At 41.0% G+C, this 20756-nt stretch overlaps 1 protein-coding gene across 16 annotated transcripts in view; it reads right to left on the bottom strand.

Annotated features, from left to right (window-relative positions):
* The window catches only part of SYNE1 (spectrin repeat containing nuclear envelope protein 1), a 540309-nt gene that overhangs the window by 227609 nt on the left and 291944 nt on the right, over positions 1 to 20756 (bottom strand). For all 16 annotated transcript variants that reach the window (XM_023728949.1, XM_004368822.3, XM_023728947.1 and 13 more), the window contains 11 exons: positions 19746 to 19910; positions 17633 to 17805; positions 15403 to 15556; positions 13099 to 13242; positions 12146 to 12310; positions 8295 to 8612; positions 7199 to 7354; positions 6880 to 7050; positions 2789 to 3115; positions 802 to 954; positions 398 to 565 (listed from right to left, as the gene is read on the bottom strand). In XM_023728949.1, the coding sequence (XP_023584717.1) occupies positions 398 to 565; positions 802 to 954; positions 2789 to 3115; positions 6880 to 7050; positions 7199 to 7354; positions 8295 to 8612; positions 12146 to 12310; positions 13099 to 13242; positions 15403 to 15556; positions 17633 to 17805; positions 19746 to 19910 (2094 nt within the window). The remainder of the gene's footprint in view (positions 1 to 397; positions 566 to 801; positions 955 to 2788; positions 3116 to 6879; positions 7051 to 7198; positions 7355 to 8294; positions 8613 to 12145; positions 12311 to 13098; positions 13243 to 15402; positions 15557 to 17632; positions 17806 to 19745; positions 19911 to 20756) is intronic.

Genomic DNA, 20756 nt, shown 5'->3' with positions numbered 1-20756 from the left:
CATGGTGCCTTGTGTGTTGCTGTGATGCTGGAAGCTATGCCACCAGTATTTCAAATACCAGCAGGGTGACCCATGGTGGACAAGTTTCAGCAGAGCTTCCAGACTAAAACAGACAAGTAAGAAAGGCTGGCAGTCTACTTCTGAAAATTAGCCAGTGAAAACCCTATGAAACACAGCAGAACAATGTCCGATATAGTGCTAGAAGATGAACCCTCCAGGGTGAAAGGCATTCAGCATATACAGAATATACAACGGATTCGAGCACACCCCAATGATTGTGAAGACGGTGTAGGACCAGGTAGCATTTTGTGCTGTTGTACATGGGGTCACCATGAGTCAGAGCCGACTTGATGGCAACTAGCAGCAACACAGTCAGCTGTTTAGAGATGAGCAGTACCTTGTGATGGGCCAGCTGCTGGGTGATTGTCTCCAGGCTGCTTGTCTCCATGAGGTCAGGTGCCACCAGCCGGCCCGACATCTGTAAGAGCCACTTTTCCACTTCCTGGAGCTCACTGTTGTAATCTTCATGGTCTTTGACTTTGGCCTCCAGGCTGAAGACATGCTCCTGTAATACCAGTGCCCATTAGAGGTGCAACTCACAGGGGAGGTGGAGTTACTTATATCAGAAAATTACTAGGGACAGAAAAAGCATACAGTCATTTTCTGACATTTAAAATGCCCATCTGAAGAAAAGGGGGAAATCTGACCCATAGAAGCCCTTAAAACTATCTGACAGAGAAAGAAGTCAGGACCCTTTTTTGGTAAATAAACACTTGCCTCAAATTTCTGATCTCTTCTTACCTTTCCTGCGTGGCAGAGGTCCTGGTAATCAGCTTGAAGTTTGTCTATTTTGTCTTTTAAAGTAACATCCTGTACAAGTTCCAGAAGAGCTTCTCCTTTCTCTCTTACCAATTTTACTGATGGCTCATGGGACAGCACCATTTGTTGGAGTGACTTGAATTGCAAAGAAAAATGAAAAGAGCCAGTTCATCTGTGGGCTTAAGGTGAATATATACATACGTCTGTAGCATGTCTAAGAGATGATCTACCCCAAATAAAGGTTTGATATATATTTTATAAATCAATAAATGAAAAATATCAAAGAATGATTCATTGGAATTCATAAAATTTTAAATACAGAACAAGAGTAACATGTCAATTGGCCCCATCACATGTGGCGAGAGAAGTATGGAAGATAATTACATTTGGCTACATTTAACATCTACCACCCATCTATCAGTTTGTCTTGCTGTGGTCGCTTGCATGTTGCTGTGATGCTAGAAGCTATGCCACTGGTATTTCAAATACCACCTGTCCATGGTGGACAGGTTTCAGCAGAGCTTCCAGACTAAGAAGAAAGGTCTGGCGATCTTCTTTGAAAATGTGTCAATGAAAACTTTACTGATTACAGCAGATTATTGTGCAATATAGTGCTGGAAGATAAGCCCAAACGTACCAAAGGTCATGAAGATGGTGCAGACCCGGGCAGTATTTCGATCTGTTACACATCGGTCACCATGAGTCGGAGCAGACACCATGGCAACTAACAACAACAACAAATTAAACATTCTCATGTTTCTGGCTACCACCTCATTTCTATTAGCAGAGGAAAAGAATTTCAACATACATTGATGGGAGTGAGGCCCCTAACTTTAAATTTTGAGTTCGTGCAGCTAATTACAGCTTCAGCTGGAAATGAAGTCAGGAGTAAAACTCCAGCTGCAACCTTACTCTGACAGGCTAAAGGTGCTATTTAAACATCAAGAACTCAGTTGGAAAAAAAGAAAAGAAAAGGTTGTGGCTCTTATCTGGCCCCTTCAACGACAAGCTGTCAGGTTTGGCAGTTGAAGCCAGGGACAGGAATAGACACACAGGGTGGAGGAGGTGCTCGCCAAAGCTTCCAACCAGAAAAGCTTCGGGGTAAGTCACACCGTAATTCTTAAAGACTATCACTAAATTATTCTGATAAAATCTGAAACATAAGTTATTCCACAGACAAGCTTAGATGATTGTTTGAAAAACCTGAGCAGGGAAAATATCTTTATACCATGTACAGAATTCCTGGATGGTGCAAACAGTTAACACGCTCAGCTGCTAACCTAAACGTTGGAGGTTCCAGTCCACCCGAAGGTGTCTTGGAAGAAAGTCCTGGTGATATACTTCTGAAAAAAATCAGTGATTGAAAACTCTATGGAAGGCTGTTCTGCTCTGACATGTGAAATTGCCATGAGTCAGAACTGATTCAACAGCAACTGGTTTTTTCATCATGTGTACCAACCACCACGCTCTGTTCAGTCTTTTCAAACTTGGTTTCTAAGGAGTTTAGCTACAGTTTGTTAATTAGAACTTCTTTCCTTACAAATATGAAATTTCTTTTTCAGTTCATCATAGGCCATCTTATAGGCCTTGGGTACCAAAAGATGAAGGTAAGCCTCTATGCGGGACAGGTAAAATGTAAAGATATGAAATCCTAATGCCAAAAAGATTTGTTGTGAGGATATATATACCTGGATCATACTGTCAGAAAAGATCTCCACTTATGGATACAGTCTTTGAACATCAGAAAAATATGATATTGGAATGGAAAAATAACTTCAAGGGAGTGTATCTGACCAAATCAATCTACCTGTGTGACAACATCATTCACCACCGGTAGAACAGACATACCAAGGTGTTCTACCAGTGGCAGTTATGGTAACACACACTTTACCACTCAAAATCAGCTCCACTCCCATGTAACTCCTACGTTACCTCCACATCCATCCATCAACAAGTAACAATGTGCTACCTTGTATTTAGATAACTGAGCTTTTTTCTCATATAATTCCATCTTGGGTTCTTCAGGAATGTGTAGGATTTGCTGGTATTCTGCTATCCACTGAGTTTGTGCTTTATGTTTATCTGAGAATTCCTTTGCTAAATGAAGGCCTTTTTCCAGGGCCATGTGCTCTTTCCGGACATTGCTGGTCAGTTCCTTCAACTGCTCCATGTGATCATGGATCTCTTTCCTCAGTGCTTCTGCCTCACCATCCTCCAAGAATTTAAGAGTCCTCTCTGCTTTCTCCCGGGCTGATTTCAGCAAATTGTGGCCTTTTTCCATGTCCTTTAGCAAAACCTGAGAAAGAGAGTGAGGAAGAAACAAATTAAAACAGAGTTAGTCCTAATTCTTTCTTTTTAAAGAAAAGGTTTCTTCAAGTCCCATCCTCAGGCTCACTTATAGGCATACCTCAGAGATACTGTGGGTTGGGTTCCAGATTCACCACAACAAAGTGAGTATCACAATAAAGGGAGTCATACAAATTTTTTGGTTCCCCAATGCATATAAAAGTTATGTTTACACTATTCTGTGGTCTATTAAGTGTGCAAAAATAGCATGATGTCTAAAAAAGCAATGTACATACCTTACTTAAAAAATACTTTAATGGTAACCATCATCTGAGCCTTCAGTGAATTGTAACCTTTTTGTTGGTAGAAGGCCTTGCCTTGATATTGATGGCTGCTGACTGATCAGGGTGGTGGTTCCTAAAAGTTGGGGTGTCTGTGGAAATTTCTTAAAATAAGACAACAATGAAGGGTGCACATCGATTGGCTCTTTCTTTCATGAAAGATTTCTCTATAGCATGTGATGATGTTTGATATCATTTTACCCACAGTAGAACTTCTTTCAAAATTGAAGTCAGTCCTCACAAATGCTGCCACTGTTTTATCAACTAAGTTTGTGTAATATTCTGAATCCTTTGTTGTCATTTCAACAATGTTCACAGCATCTTCAAGAGGAGTAGACTCCATCTCAAGAAACCACTTTCTTTGCTCATCCATAACAAGCAACTCCTCATCCATTAAAGTTTTATCATGAGATTGCAGCAATTCAGTCACATCCTCAGACTCCACTTATAATTCTAGTTCTCTTGTTATTTCCACCACAACTGCAGTTACTTCCTCCACTAAAGTCTTGAATCCCTCAAAGTCATCCATGAGGGTTGAAATCAACTTCTTCCAAACTCCTGTTAATGTTGATATTTTGACCTCCTCCCATGAATCACAAATGTTCTTAATGGCATCTAGAATGGTGAATCCTTTCCAGAAGGTTTTCAATTTACTTAGCCCAGATCCATCAGAGGAATCCCTATCTATGGCAGCTATAGCCTTACAAAATGTATTTCTTAAATAATAAGGCTTGAAAGTTGAAATTACTCCTTGATCCATGGGCTGCAGAATGGATGTTGTGTTAGCAGGCATGAAAACAACATTAATCTCCTGGTACATCTCCATAAGAGTTATTGGGTGACCAGGTGCATTGTCAATGAGCAGTAATATTTTGAAAGGAATCTTTTTTTTTTCTGAGCAGTAGGTCTCAACAGTGGGTTTAAAATATTCAGTACCTCATGTTGTAAACAGATGTGCTGTCATCCAGGCTTTGTTATTCCACTTATAGAACACAGGCAGAATAGATTTAGCATAATTCCTAAGGTACCTAGGATTTTCAGAATGGTAAATGAGCATTGGCTTCAACTTAATGTCACCAGCTGCATTAGCTCCTAACAAGAAGAATCAGCCTGTCCTTTGAAGCTTTGAAGCCAGACCTTGACTTCTTCTCTCCAGCTATGAAAATCCTAAATGGCATCTTCTTCCCATAGAAGGTTGTTTCGTCTATATTGAAAATCTGTTATTTAGCACAGCCACCTCATCAGTTATCCTAGCCAGATCTTCTGGATAACTTGCTGCAGCTTCTACATCAGTACCTGCTGCTTCACCTTGCACTTGTATGTTATGGAGACGGCTTCTTTCCTTAAAACTCATGAACCAACCACTCACTTCTAGCTTCAAACTTTTCTTCTGCAGCTTCCTCACCTCCCTCAACCTTCATAGAATTGAAGAGAGTTAGGGCCTTACCCTGGCTTTGGCTTAAGGGAATGCTGTAGCTGATTTGATCTTCTATCCAGACCATTAAAACCTTCTCCATATTAGCAACAAGTCTGTTTCACTTTTTCATCATTCATGTGTTCACTGGAGTAGCACTTTTAATTTCCTTCAAGAACTTTTCCTTTGCTCACAACTTGGCTAACTGATGCAAGAGGCCTAGCTTTCAGTCTGTCTCGGCTTTTGAAATGCCTTCCTCACTAAGCTTAATCATTTCTAGCTTTTGATTTAAAGGGAGAGACATGCAACTCTTCCTTACACTTGAATGCTTAGAGGCTATTGTAGGGTTATTAAGTGGCCTAATTTCAATATTGTACTGTCTTAGGGAATAGGGAGGCCCAAGAAAAAAGAGAGAGACAGGGGAACAGCTGGTCGGTGGAGCAGTCAGAACACACATAATATTTACCCATCTTATATGGGTGCAGTTTGTGGTGCCCCAAAATAATTACAGTAGTAACACCAAAGATAACTGCTCACAGATCACCATAACAGATGTAGTAATAATGAATAAGTCTGAAATATTGTGAGAATTACCAAAATGTGACACAGAGACACAAAGTGAGCACACGCTGTTGGAAAAATGGTGCCGATAGACTTGCCGGATGCAGGGTTGCCACAAACCTTCAATTTGTTAAAAAAAAACAAAAAACCTCAGTATCTGCAAAGTGTAATAAAGCAAATTGCAATAAAATGAGGTATGCCTGTATTTCACTTTAAAATATGTTTTTGAAGTTTATAACCAGATTTATCTTGCCAAAGATCAGGAATCCTCCTTCCTTTACTTCTATCTGCTTCTGTAAAGATTACAGCCAAGAGAACCCTATGGAGCTCTACTCTGAAACACATGAGGTTGCCATGAGTTGGAATTGACTCAACAGTAAGGGGTTTGGTTTCTGAATACAGGTTTTAAAAGTCTTGATCAGTATGTCATTTCCAAATCAGAGGCTTAAAAGAGAACTTGATGTTTCTCTCATCCTTATCAGTGCTTCTAAAGATCTAAGTTACAACTCTTAGTTAAGGCACAGAGCCATGAATTTGAGATCGAATTTTTTTTTCTCTTAATATTTAAGTGTTAAACTGGAATTTAGTTAAGAATTTCATGAGCAGCCATATGTAAATCATTCCAGATGACATGACATTACAAATAAATGAAAGCCATCTCTGGCCTTTGTCATGAATTGAATTGTGTCCCCCCAAAATATGTATTAACTTGGCTAGACCACGATTCCAGTAATGGGTGGTTGTCCTCCATTTTGTGATCTAATTATCCTCCATTTTGTGATGTGCTATAAATCCTAACTTCTATATGTTATTGAGGTAGGATCAGGGTGGGGTGTATCTTAAGTCACCACCTTATAAGTCAAACCCTTACTCAAGTCACACCCTTACTTAAGTCACACCCTTGCTTAAGTCACACCTTTTATCTTACAAGAGATAAAAGGAGAGAGAAGTGAGCAGAGAGGAGAGAGACCTAACTACCATCAAGAAAAAAGAGCTGGGAGCAGAGTGCATCCTTTGGACCTGGGGTCCCTGCACTGAAAATCTCCTAGACCCAGGGGAAGATTGATGCCAAGACATGTGGAGATCTCCAAGGAATGCCAGGCCCACAGGTGTTGAAAGGAGATAAGGACCTTCCCCCAGTATACACAGAGAGAGAAAGCCTTCCCCTAGAGCTGGAGCCCTGAATTCATACTTCTAGCTTCCTAAACTGTGAGAAAATAAATTTCTGTTTTTTTAAAGCCACCCCCTTGTGGTATTTCTGTTATAGCAGCACTAGATAACTAAGACGGCCTTCAAGAGCTTACAAGTTAATACTTGGTGTGAAAAGATGAGACAAGGATGACCTATCATATCAGGTAGGGATGAACACATGGGGGACAAACACATGTGTGCAGGAGAATGGGGTGGCTCGATGAAAGCAGACAGGTTGGTGGACATGTCTGAAGTATGCAGACCTACCTCTAGCGTCTTCATTTTCTTCCCCATCATGGCTTTGTCTACTTTATCAACTTTGGTAGCCACATTCTTTAAGTTTTTATGAGCAGAGTTGTACCAATCAGCATAGGAACTAAGTGATAATTCTGATTCCTCCAAACTCTGGATCTCTTCCTCCAGGAATTTTATTTGTTCCTTTGAAGGGAAAAAAGAAAAGTGAACCACGGATTAAAGATCTGTGCCTTTGCTGATACATACGTATCTTTGCCAGAAGTTAATGAGAAGAAGAACGTTTGGCTTGTGATGTCTGCTGGCCTGTAATGAACAGCTGGTGGCCACTCACCAGCACTTGCAGCAGAAGGGCCTGGTATCTGGAAGTCAGCTGGGTAGCCTGGCAGCCCATCCTGCTGCTCACGTGGCTCTCCTCCAGGATCTCCTGCGCTCGAGCCCCCACCTCCTCCACTTCATCTCTGTGCGCTGCGACTTCTTCGTGCCACTTCTGAAATGAAGTAAGTATTGTTTGCAGAGAGTCAGTCTGGGCCATTGCTGAATAACCAAAACCAGCCAATCAACTGCCATCTAGTCGACTCTGAATCACGGAAACCGCATGTGTGTCAGAATAGAACTGTGCTCCACAGAGTTTATAAGGGCTGATGTTTCAGAAGTAGATAGCCAGGCCTTTCTTCCGAGGCACCTTTGGGTGAATGTAAACCCCTAACCTTTTAGTTAGCAGCTGAGCGTGTTAACCTTTTGTACCACCCAGGAGCTGCATAAGATAATATATATCTTCTTAATAGGAAATCATTTTAGTGTATGTTTAGATAATATTTATTCTAAGACACAGATTTAAAATGTATCATATAAAACTTTCATAAATAGTTGTACCACAACGTGATAAAAATTGTACTCTTCTGATGCGGGCACGTTCTTGTATATATTACACTTCAGTTGAAAAAAAAGGGGGGCATATATTTTCATATCTTCTGTTGTACTTAAATCAATTTTAAAATAGGTGAATAACAAAAGGAACTTCAAAGGCCTAACCATTATTTGGTTGCGTGTATTGAAATTGCATGAAAATGATAGTAAAACTAATCATCAAGTATCATTTCAATGCACTATATTAGAGCAATTTCATATCAGAATCATAAACTTAAATGACTAGAATAGTAGTACTCATGTATCTATAAAAAGCAGGGCAGTGGGGCATGGGAGGAAAATATAAAATATTTCTACTAAACTACATTCTATCAAAGACTAATTTAGGATTCCCTGAAATAATTGCTGTAATAGGAATGCTCTTATTTAAATTTCTAGGTACGCAGGAGGAGATTTTGCAAAATCTAAGCTTTGAACAAAAAGTTCCTAAATATTTTAGTGAAACAAACAATCAGGTTAACTGTTGGCTTGACAAAGATAAGGGTTTGCATTAGCTATACCTTCATCTGATGTAACTGCATCTCCTTGGTGGCTCGGCTAGACTGACATCCAGTCCTCAGGCTCACTTTCTCCTCCATTGCTTTCAGCCATTCATTGACTTCCTGAAACTTCTGCTCCATGAGCCTCAATTTGTTCACGACGTTATTGAACTGAGTCCGAGTGTCAGACAGCCTCTGCTGATAAGCCTGCCAGTCCTGCCGGAGGGACTCCAGGGCCCGGTCCTCGGTCTGGGGGATGCCGGACGGGATCACTTCCTCCCTGGTGTGCAGCACTGCATTCAGCAAGGCCTGGCCCTCTGCACAATGTACCTGTCGCTCCTGCAGGAAGTTACTTGTTATTCCTCATTCATATTTTACACTTGCACTGGTTATCACGTCTCACACAAGTCAATGTTTCCAGCTCGAACTTCCCATCAGATAAGGAGGCTTTTACTCACTGATACACTAAATGTGGACCTAACCCTGTGTATTGTTCCCCAAGTCAGGAGAAAGAGTCTGAAATATTTCCAATTAAAATTATTAACACACACACACGCCAATATTTTCTCAATCATCTTAGAAATGATTTCTGAAATCTGACTTTTCGGCTTACAGGCAAAAAGCGTGATGATTACAGGGCTATTGTGTAACAGAATAGCAGAGGCTTCGGTAGGTCTCCTAATCTGCTTAAAGAGACTAACTTCTTCTACTTTGACACTGAATGGCCTCAGGGCGACACTTGTGGCTGAGAAGGGAACAATGAACCCTCTTTATGTTCCTTTTTAATGGAACAGTGAAGAAGCAGGGTTACCTAATAAGCAAGGTACACACAGGCCCAATTATGCCTTCCCACCTATCTGTGGTGTACAATTTCACCTGTCTCCCAGCATGTCAAAGATGTGGTGAAACCCATGTGAAACTGCTCATCACAGATTAGCAAGTAAATACAATTAAGCCCATGTGTACCTTGCTCAATGCAAGTGGGTGCATACTGTGCTTACTGGTTATTTCGCCCCTAGGAGGGATGCTTTGCCAAAGCTGCTCTTGAAGGAGTATGCGGAGGATGGAAAACTGGCCCTGGAGTTCACTCACAGGGCACAAACCTGGCGGGTGCTGGGATTACGGCAGTATTAACGGAGTCATTATACCTGCCACCCAGGGGCGAATACATTCCTTCCACCAAGGTATAAACCCTAAGAATTTACCCTACAGATTCAGGACGAACCAAGTTTCAAGAAACATATTCTATTTTTTATAGAAAGAAAAAATTCTTATATCTTTAAAGATGTTGGCAAAACCGTATTATGTACTCGAGTTTCTAAGGGAAGAAAAAATAAAAAAACACTTGATCTGATAATCTGAAGTCAAAAGCAAACAAGTTAAACCCTACCAAGAATGTTAAAAGTACCAACATATTGAGTGAAAATACTGTATTACTCCCCCTGAAAAATCCTTAATATCAAGTCAAACTGTTGAAATTGCTGATATCTGACCATTTTTGAGATACAAAAATAGCAATCTCATATGTTTCATAATAATAGGTATATTTTTTCCTCAAATATTACATTACTCCAAGAATGGTATACTGTGAATGTGTATGGAAGTGGGAACAGAAGAAAAATACATATGGAAAAATATTAATGAAAATGGTCACAAGCACAGAAGCTTTACTCCAAAATTCTTAGTTTTTTCAAAGTAATTTTATAATCTTTTCCCCTAATTCAGGGGTTGGCTTGTTTTTTTTTTTTTTTTTTCCTTCTATAAAGGCTCAAGTAGTAAATATTTCAGGCTTTGTGGGCTACTTGGTCTCACTCAGCTCTGCTTTTGTAGTACCAAAGCAGCCATAGACAAGACAGAAATGAATGGGTATGGGATGGCTGTGTTCTAATAAAACTTTATTTAAAAAACAAGTATTGGGGCTGTATTTGGCCCATAGGCTGTAGTTGACTGACCCCTGCTCTAACTTATTAACCTTCCCAATATATCATCCTTCTCATATTTTATAGAAACAGTTTTATGTGTTATACAGATCATCACTGTATGAGATAAATTCTTGTATATCCTATATTTCAATTATTTATTGTGAAGAGAGAAGATGGTCCAACAATTACAAAAATATGTTCTATGGCCCAAGTTTAAGCCTTTGGTTTACATGGAATAATTCGTGAGTAGAGCCCCCCTCTGGTAGGTCCCCACAGCACCATGCACCCTGTGGGACATCAGGACTCTGAAGAAGTTCTGTGATGTAGTTACAGCATCACAATTCCCCACTCCCTTTTTTCTGCCATGAGCATCTTCTGCTCTTTTAACATTTGTGGTGCCTTGAAATAAGGAAATGTAAGATTTGGTGCACAGGGAAACCAGCGGTTGCCTAGGTTTAGGCCATGCTGATACTGACTTAAGTGAAATATTTTTTTCTGACCGGAACAAGAGAAAACACCTGCTGGTAACAAGTAACTCACTGGCCCAGTTCTTACACAGAAGTCTGGAGTGTTTGACATTTGCTGCCAAGAGTGCCTGGAGGGAAGTGCTGAGAGGGGTTTACTTAGAGAAAACTAAGTCAGCACTACTAAAACAAATTACAACAGCTAAAACTGGTAGATCAGAGTGTTCTACTATTTTAAGACAGAATGGATGAGATCCTCAATAAGCTGAGGAAACTGTGACCCTTCTTACTTCTACTATATATTTTCTTCATGAAAAGACCGTATATTTAAATAAGATTTTCCCCCATCTCATTTAATCCTTGCAACAACTCTGTGGAGGAAACTGAGTCAGGGAGGTTGTCTCTTTCCTGAAGGTGCAGAGCGTCAGGTCCCAGGGAGGAATAGAACCCAAACTTCCTGACCTCAACTTCATACTTCCACCATTACACAACGTTCCCCAAGTCCTAACTCAAACAAGCAGAAATTTTGCGCATCAATGGTAACAGTGACAGGTCCTGCCTTCTCCACTTTCTCCACTGTGGCTACATCTTGCCCAGTCCTGAACCAATTGTATCAGGGCTGATAGCATGTAAGTTCCAACTCACGGCTTAGTGAGGCATGGGGTTCTCTCATTGGTCTTTCCCCTTTCTCTACTGTGTATGCCCTTCCCAACACCTATCTCCTAGGTAAGATTAAGGGCCTCTCTCTGATGCTCCCATAAGATCCCTTGCATTAAGTCTATTATTGTCTTTACCACATTGTTTCTAATGCTCTCCATACGAGTCTGCCTTCCTTACTAGACTCTGAGTTCTTTGAGGGCGGGAATAATATCACAATCGTTTTACTTGAGGTAGCAAGCAAAGGGTCTGCAGCATAATAGGCATTCAATAAACGCTGAATGAGTAAATAAGTAAATGGGTTATAACCAGTTTCCCCACAGGTCTGACATTGCTCCCGGATCCATATCCTGCTTGCCTAAGCACCAGCACTTCTAATAACTCTAATTACTCCTTCTAGACTTCTGACCCTAGACCTGCACGCTCAGCAATGTTGGAAGTTTTGCTTGAAACCACACGGTCCAAGATGCTGCCACCAGCGTGACTCTGAGAAGTATCACAATTTATTGGTACCTGCTACTATGTCCCACAACGGATTCAATCCTTTAAGGAGCAACAGGCAAACATCCAGTCAACACCATAAATTAGATTTCTAGCCACTCCTTCAGGGCCCACCTCATTCTAGCTGAACTAGTTCTCCAAGCCCCAGTCCTGCCCAGTCTAAATGATCTACCAAATTATCTCATCTAGCATACACCACTTAGGTCCCAGAGTGCTTAAGATCAAATATCACCAGGGCTGCAATTAATATGTATTCATCTTCCCCTTGCTTAAAATAATTCCATACTCAGGATGAAAATTCCTTTGTTTAAGATGAAGTGGACTTTACCTGAAGATTGTGTAATGTTGTCTCGTGAGACTGGGCATTGCCTTCAAGAATTGAGAATCGGTCAAGTTTTTCTTGTTCTTGCCCCAGCCAAATTTCAAATGCTTGTAGTTCTCTCTGATACTCTTGGTGCAGGCGAACTAGTTTTTCAGACTTGGTTACTGCTTCCTATTATTAGCAAGTAAGATGAGTAAGATAGGAATACACTAATACCTTCAGTGTCAATGTGCTGTAAGAATTTACTTTCGAAAATTTTAGAAAACAACATTTATTAAATCATTGGAAAATGAATAAACCTTCAAAATTTATGTAGAGAAATGTAAAAACATTTCAGAATTAAAAGCGATCTTAAAGATCATTTTATGCTCAAATGAAGTAACTACTTGATCTCTGAATATCTTATGAAATGTAACATAGACATACTAAAAACTGAATTAAATTTCAGTTTTTGTAAAAACATACTTTTGCTAAAGAAGAAGACTGAAGTTGTTAATGTGCCCAAAATGAAGTTTTGGACTCATCGCAGATTTAGTTTTTTATGTACCTCATTTAATAAGATAGAATTTGCTCTGAAAAAATTATTATTTTTTGAGGTCTAAAGAATGATAAATATTATATTGGTTATTATTTCCTGCTTTAGGAAATTCTCATCACTAGACATAACAAGTCAATCATGAGTCTTCATTATGAAACTGTCCAAATTTTTTCTTAAATTGGTGAATTTCTATGAATTTTTAATAGAGAATTATTTTACTTTCATACATTAATAACATTTGTAGGTTTTTGTTTGGCTTTGCCAGTGGTTCACTTAAAGTATTAAAATTCATTTATTTTGCTTCATTTCATCCATCTGTTTTTATGTGCCTGTCATTCCCAAAAATAAACATGTCTTTAAATAAGGACAGCTCCAAACACTCCTACTTTGGTGAGTCTGTGTGGAGCATGGGGAACCATACCTTGGCCCTCTCTCTGATTGCTCTGTATCGTTCCTGCAGATCCTGGAGTTCTAACTGGGTGGCATAGTGTTCCGTCATGCCAGCCCTTTTGACTTCAATGGTCTCCAGCAAGCTGCTGTGACTCAGCACTTCTTCATTCAATAACTGGAGTACATTTTCAAAAAATAGAGGAGTGAGTTAGTTAGTATCATATCAAGGATACTGCTAAATTTAAGACAGTTTAACTATACAGTTTACAAGTGCTATCAGGTTATCATATATATATGCATATATATATACATTCACACATATATTTATGTGCATGTGTGTGTATATATATATATATGAAACCATTGTTGTTGAGTCATTTCCAACTTATAGCAACCCTATAGGACAGAGTAGAACTGACCCAGAGTTTCCAAGGAGCGCCCGGTGGATTCAAACTGCTGACCTTTCGGTTAGCATCCATAGCTCTTAACCACTACGCCACCAGGGTTTCCATACACACACACACACACATACGTATATATGTATATATACGTATATACATATATATATGATATAGATACATGTATGTGAGTGTGTGTGTGTATGTGTGTGTATTTGATAGGCCAGGTGCACAGGCAAAAAGAGCCCACTCTGTGAAAAGGGAAGAGATTCTGCAAAGGCACGGAATCATAACAATGTGGCCCATTCAGGAAATAGAGATTCAGTAAAGGTGGAGATGGGTGGGCGAGTAAAGGAGATGGGGATAGATGAGGACGGCTGAAGCTCTCACAAACCAGGCGAGGGAGACTGGCATTGTACTGTAGGCGATGGGAAGCCAACGGGAGCTCTTCAGCAGGGAGGTGAGAAATATCTTTACATGAAGATTACAGAGACGAGAGACACCGTGAGCAGTTAGACAGTTGTTGCAGAATATTAAATCACTGGAATATGAAAGATGTCTGGGAAGAGACATTTCTGAGATAAAATCAGCAGGGCCTCATGCTTGATGCGAAGGGGGGTTAGGAAAGAAGGAGGTAGGGATAATGAGGTTTCCACTGTAGGATATTCAGTGTGGGGGGACCCAAATTAACTGAGGTTGAGAATGTATGAGGTTGACAGGTTTGGGGTAGGAGATGATAAACACTGCTTAGAACACGAAGAGTCTGAGGTAGAAAATGCCAACCAATAACTACGTCTTGAATGCAGTTAAAAAACAAGATGTGCAGCCATAAAACCAAGGTCTGCAAAACTTCACACTGCGTACTACTAACAATAAAAACAGATTTAAGAACAAACCTTGAAAATTACTATGATTCATTGTTATTATATTATGATTATTTCTAGAAAGCACATGTGCTATTTTACTAACATGAGAATTAGGAAAAATATACAAAAATAGAAATGCAAAAGGATGTGATGGAAAGAAAGCGTTTTTACTTTCTAACTGATTCGATAAAGGAGCCCTGAAGACGCAGTGGTTAAGTTCTTGGCTGCTAACTGAAAGGTTGGTGGTTCGAACTCACCAGGCGCTCAGCAGGAGAAAGATGTGGCAGTCAGCTTCCGTAAAAATTTAAAGCCTTGGAAACCCTAAGGGGCAGATCTACTCTATCCTACAGGGTTGCTATGAGCCGGAATCGACTCGACCATGGCAGGTTAATGGGTTTGATGAGGTTGAAAGGTTTGGGGTTAAAGACATTAAAATATATTACAAGTTGCCCAATTCTATATGGTATGTATCATAAAATATGAATCTACTTGATTTTCATTATAAGAGATAATTTTCACTCACTAAATAAAATAACCACAAGCCAAAGTCTGGTTTAAGAAGCCATTAGAAATTACAGTGCAAAATAAAATGTACTTACATGTATAGCCCTAGCATACAAGTAATTGCATTTTTGTAAAACTATTGGAGCCCTGGTGGCACAGTGGTAAAAAGTTCAGCTGCTAACCAAAAGGTCGGCATTTTGTATCCACCAGCTACTCCTTGGAAACCTTATGGGGCAGTTCTACTCTGTCCTATAGGGTCGCTATGAGTCGGAATGGACTTGACAGCAATGGGTTTATGGTATTCTAAGAGAGTCCCTGCATAGTGCAAAAGTTAACATGCTTGGTTACTAACAGAGAGGTTGGAGGTTCAAGTCCACCCAGAGGCACCTCAGAAGAAAGGCCTGGCAATCTACTTCTAAAAAGTCAGCCATTGAAAAATCTATGAAGTACAGTTCTACTCTGACACACGTGGGGTCACCAAGAGTCAGAACTGACTCCATGGAAACTGGTATGGAATTCCAAAGAAACCTGTAAGAAAACAAATGGGAGTAAAAACTGAGGTCTAACCTTGGCTTTTCCGAGAGCAGCTGTTTTCTCCCGCAGCTCTGCACACTGCCGTTCAGACTCATTTATGCTGGCTTCAATGCTGTCCATCCAACTGGAAAACTGTCGGACATCATCCTGATAACTTGTCCATTTAGAGAGGGCTCCTTCAAGTTGACTGAAAGGTATTTTAAAGGACAATAACCAGTACTGAGCATCCTCAGAAGTCCAGCTCTATCATTGCATCTGCTCTGTCCGCTCCAGCCAGAAGGAGACCCCGAATCAGGACGAGGGCAGGCTTGAGCATGGACAGGCTGGCCAGGGCTTATCAAATCAGAGTCCTAGGTCTCTGGCAAGGACAGCCTCAGAAAGCAAGGGACAGTTACGTCCAAGCCAACAGGTAGAAAAATGAGACCAGATAGAAAGCTAAGAGTCAGTAACCAGGCCACTCGAAACACCGTGAGAGGCTTGAGGGTGAAACCACGAGACATTCCTTGAGGGAGCCTTTTCTGGAGCCCAGATCCTGGACAGGGAGGGAACCGGTGGTGAAAGACACCATGTTGGGCAGGACACACAGAGCAGGAGGGAAAGAAAGGAATTACTGGAACAAGGGAAGAAGAACCAAGAAAGAATAGCAAGCATAGTAACTATCTTGCATGAGATTTAAAAACTAGAAAATCACAGTGGAAAAACAGGGTAACATGTTCTGAGTTGCTCTAAATATGAAAACTTGATCATTTCTCTTGCAGATATATTACACACTTCCTTTTTCTCACTATATAGAGACCTGAGTAGTGCAAACGATTAATGAGCTCAGGTGCTAACAGAAAGGTTGGAAGTTTGAAACCACCCAGAGGTGCCTCGGAATAAAGGCCTGGCGATCTACTTCCAAAAAGTCAGTCATTGCAAACACCATGGAGCACAGTTCTACTCTGACACACATGGGGTCACCATGAGTTGGAAGCAACTTGACAGTAACTGGTTTTTGGTTCTCTCAATATGCATGCTACATGTTTACTTCCGTTAATCATTGTGCCTAATTTTACTACCACGTTTGGGTCCTTTTGTAGTAGACACTATAAGTGCTCTACCCATATATAGCTTTAGACTATACCATTTCAGTATACTATCAACTGGACTCCAATTGCCAGCTCCCAGATCTCTTAGCCTGAAGGCTTTCTTTGATTCCTGGTGCCTACTTGGCCTGAGGGCAAGGTAGCCATGAAGTGCCAGGGAATCATTGCCCCTGGGAGCAGTCCTCAGCTGCTCTCCCAAGTCATGAGAGTTTTTTCTATAAATATACTAGCTTTTTCCCCTTGGGTGAATAACCCAGAGACATGTGTTCTACACAGTCTCTCAAGCTCCCCAGCTGTATTAAGTTCCAGTGGCCCAGAAGGGTAACTTGATTGTTATTGTTGTTGTGTACTGCTGAGTCAACTCCAGCTCATAGCAGCCCAACAGGACCTAGGAGAACTGGCCCCTAGGGTTTCCTAGGTTATAATCTTTACGGGAGCAGATTGCCAGGTCTTTTCTCCTTCAGACCCTCTGGTGGCTTTGAACTGCCAACCTTTCAGACTTAACCATTGTGCCACCAGGGCTCCTTGACTTGCTTACTATCGTACCATTATTGGCTGCCCTCCCTTACTCACCTCTCTTTCCCACTCCCTTACTGGTGTTTCCTGCCTTTACCTCCCAAATAAACTTATTGTTTTTGTTAGATGCCATCGAGTCAGCCCCTGACTCACAGCAACTCCGCTGCACAATGGGATCGGAACAACAGGACTGCACTATTGTGATCCATATAGGGTTTTCACTGGCTGATTTTCAGAAGTAGATCACCAGGCCTTTCTTCCTAGTCCATCTTAGCCTGCAAGCCTCCACTGACAGACGAGTGGTGTCTGCATGAGGTACAGTGTCCAGGACTCAGTCCTGGGTCTCCCGCATGGAAAGCGAGAATTCTACCGCCGCAACAGCACTGGTACAGTATTTGTTTTTAATTAGTATATCTTTACATTATGAAACATTCAGTTGTCTTGTAACTTTTAAGTGGCAAACAACAAAAAAGAAATATACAGTTTTAATTATACTAAAACCCAGGCTTAGTATTGCAGCTCAACCTACATGAAAGGTTATACCTATCAGTTACATTTGCTCTAATTAAAGAAGAAAGAAAGAACTGAGAACATTCTGTTACTGAGATGTATGCTGATATTGTAGTAAGGTCTTCCCGGCACTTGGCTTCTATTGCATTTACCTTTTACAACGAATCCCAGAAGATAAAAGGGAAGCCCACATCTCCTTCATGGTCTGCAGTTGCTGCTGAATGGCAGGGATGCCTTCTGGAGAGCTGTTCTGAAGGACAGACTCACCTCTGCTCACTATTATCTTCATCTGGATCTCTTTTTCCTGTTTCACTGATAACAGAGCCTGAAAAATTGAATACAGAAGTCCTTTGTCATTTATACGGCTGACATTTCTGGCTTTAGCTATTTCAGAGTTCCTAGTCCCTGGGTGGTGCAAACGGTTGGTGAGGTTGGATGTTTGAGCCCACCCAGAGGCGCATCAGAAGAAAGGCCTGGAGATCTGCTTCTGAAGGGTGTCAGTCATGAAAACCCTATGGAACAGTTCTACTCCGAGACACACAGGGTTGCCATGGGTCAGAACTGACTCCACAGCAACTGGTTTTTGGTTTTGAAGGCAGCAGTTGTGTTGAGCCTGGACTCTCTCATGCTGCCAGGGTGGAGGGTGGCAGAGTTGCTTGCTGGTGAGTGTCAGTTACTGTTCACCTGGCACCCACTGGCTTCCATGTGCCTTGGGCTCTGCAAGTCTCAGTTCTTCTCTGAATAATTCCTTCATTCCACCGAAGCTTTATTTTACTGTTTTTAACAAGGGAAAAATATACATTTCATAAATTTTCAAAGGTCACAGGTTCTAGAGCTTATAACTGTTAAGGTCTCTAGCACACAGACCTACAGAAGTAGACTGATCTATTGAGTTCCAGGCTGAATTTCAATTTCTTTATAAATATTATTCTATACGAGAAGAAAGTTTTAATTCAAAGGTTTAAAATGATCACCTAAAAATCAAAACTTCATCTCTCTTCCTAATCTGGACTTTGCCAACCTCTTGACAGCCTCAGCTTCAGCCACTCATTGCCACTAGCTATTGCCTCAACCAGAAGGAACTGCTAGCCGTTTTTCCCACACCATGCTGTTACTTTCTCCGGCTTTGTCCCCACCCTGGTATCATTCTGAAATTTCTACCCAGTCAGCTTTGCCTGAATAACTCCCTCCATCATTCTTAAGAACTCGGTTTAGGTATCAGACTTCCTGAGAAGCCTGCCTTGTCTTCTAACCCCACCCACCTGCACGGCCCCTCCTCTTTGAGTCTACAGCACTATAAGTGTATCTGTAAATGTCGCTGCTGTCTTCTGTGTTTCAGCCCCCAGCCTCAGACACGGCAATCCTTGAGGGCAAAGACCAAATTTTATTCATCTTTGATTCCCGGGCGTCAAGACAGAGTGCTAGTCATTTTGAAGGCAGGTACATGAATGAGAGATGAATGAATGGAGAATGATTATCGCAAGTGTAAAATGGAACTGATCTCTTCGGATGGGAGAAGAACTGACTGAATGATACAGGCAGGCAAGTTGAATAAGATGAGAAATGTTTGTCCTATAAAATGTTTCATCAAAATATTTTCTCAAAATGAACGTGTCTGTGAACTCATAATTTGAAACTGGCCTCTTATCAGGCCATCAAACAAGTAACTACATTTGGGTTTTAATTTTATTTTATTTTGTGTATATTTAGTATAGCAGCTGTGAGTGCACACGTCCTGGGTTAAATGACTGAGGAATATTTAGGGGTGCCACACTCAGCGTGGGGGCATTGGTGGTTCAGTGGTACAATTCTCACCTTCCATTCAGGTGACCTGGATTCTATTCCCAGTCAACAAACCTCATGTGCAGCCACCACCCATCTGTCAGTGGAGGCTTGTATGTTGTTACGATGCTGAATAGGTTTCGGTGGCGCTTCCAGACTAAGAAGCACTAGTAAGAAAGGCCCGGTGATCTACTTCTGAAAAGTAGCCACCGAAAATCCTATGGATCACAATGGTCCGATCCGCAGCTGATCATGGGGATGGCACAGGACCGGGCAGCATTTCGTTCTGTTGTGTCATGAGTCAGGGTTGATGCAACGTTAACTAAACAATCAGACCTTATGCAAACACGGCCACACTCACACAGGCATTCTGAGATTTCTTGTGGAGATGGTGTGACAAAATCACACCCGGCAGATGGAGAGGTGAGAAGTGCTGAGAACACCAATCCTGGGGATTAGAGGTTGCTTTCTAAGCGTGCTCACCTCAAGCTTCAGCATCCTGCTGTCCAGCACGCTTTTGTCGGAGGTGGGGTGGCAGTAAGAATCCAGCATGTGAATCGTGTCCGTCATCCAGTCTTGGAGCTCTTTAATCCCAAGAGAGAACTGATTGTGTTCGGCAACAATTCTATCCAGTCTGGACACTTTCTCCTAGAAATGACAGTGATGGTATTTCAGCTGTCTATTCCACAGAGCTTTGGAAGCCTAAAGCTACTAAAAGGCAACGCTGACAGTCTGTTTGAAAAGCTACCACAAAACCACAGGTTCATCTGCTGCACAGACGTTATGATGTACATTTGTATTAGTTCTATGAGATATGCTAAATATCTTCTAAAATAGTAAACATATTAGGCTAATTGGGCCAGAAAGACGAACAATTACAACTCAACTCGATTTAGTCACTATTCTTTGGCGATAACTGTAAAATTTTCGAAGAATCAGCAAAATTTCTTCTTAAAGCCTTGCCTGGGAGACTAATAAAGGTAGTTTCTACTATTCTCATAGCACATTTGGCTCAACTGGTGCCACATGTCCACAGGACCTACATAATGGCCAAAATCCTAAAAAATAATTATCTGGGATTTTTAAACATCCTTACATTTAAAAAGTTGGGACCATAAGTGTTATTTTACTTATTAATTATTGGTCTTGTACAATGCAGTGGAAGACTATAAGAACGGTTTATAGCTCTTAAAGCATTCAAATATCTATTAAATTGTGGTATCTAACTAAATACCCTGACATAGAAAGATGTCCTTTATTCATTCTACTTGTAGTTATATGCCAGATTTTCTAAAGACAAAAAAAGTAACTTATTCACAGAATAGGAGCCCTGGTGGTGCAGTGTTTAAGTGCTTGGCTGCTAACTGAGAGGTCAGCAGTTAGAACCCACCAGCCATTCCTGGCAAGAAACATGTGGCAGTCTGCTTCTGTAAAGATTACAGCCTCAGAAACCCTATAGGGCAGTTCTACTCTGTCCTATAGGGTCGCTATGAG

This window comes from Trichechus manatus, unplaced genomic scaffold, assembly GCF_000243295.1.
Source record: "Trichechus manatus latirostris isolate Lorelei unplaced genomic scaffold, TriManLat1.0 scaffold00002, whole genome shotgun sequence".
Lineage (NCBI taxonomy): Eukaryota > Metazoa > Chordata > Mammalia > Sirenia > Trichechidae > Trichechus > Trichechus manatus.
This window is presented reverse-complemented; position numbering and strand designations above follow the sequence as displayed.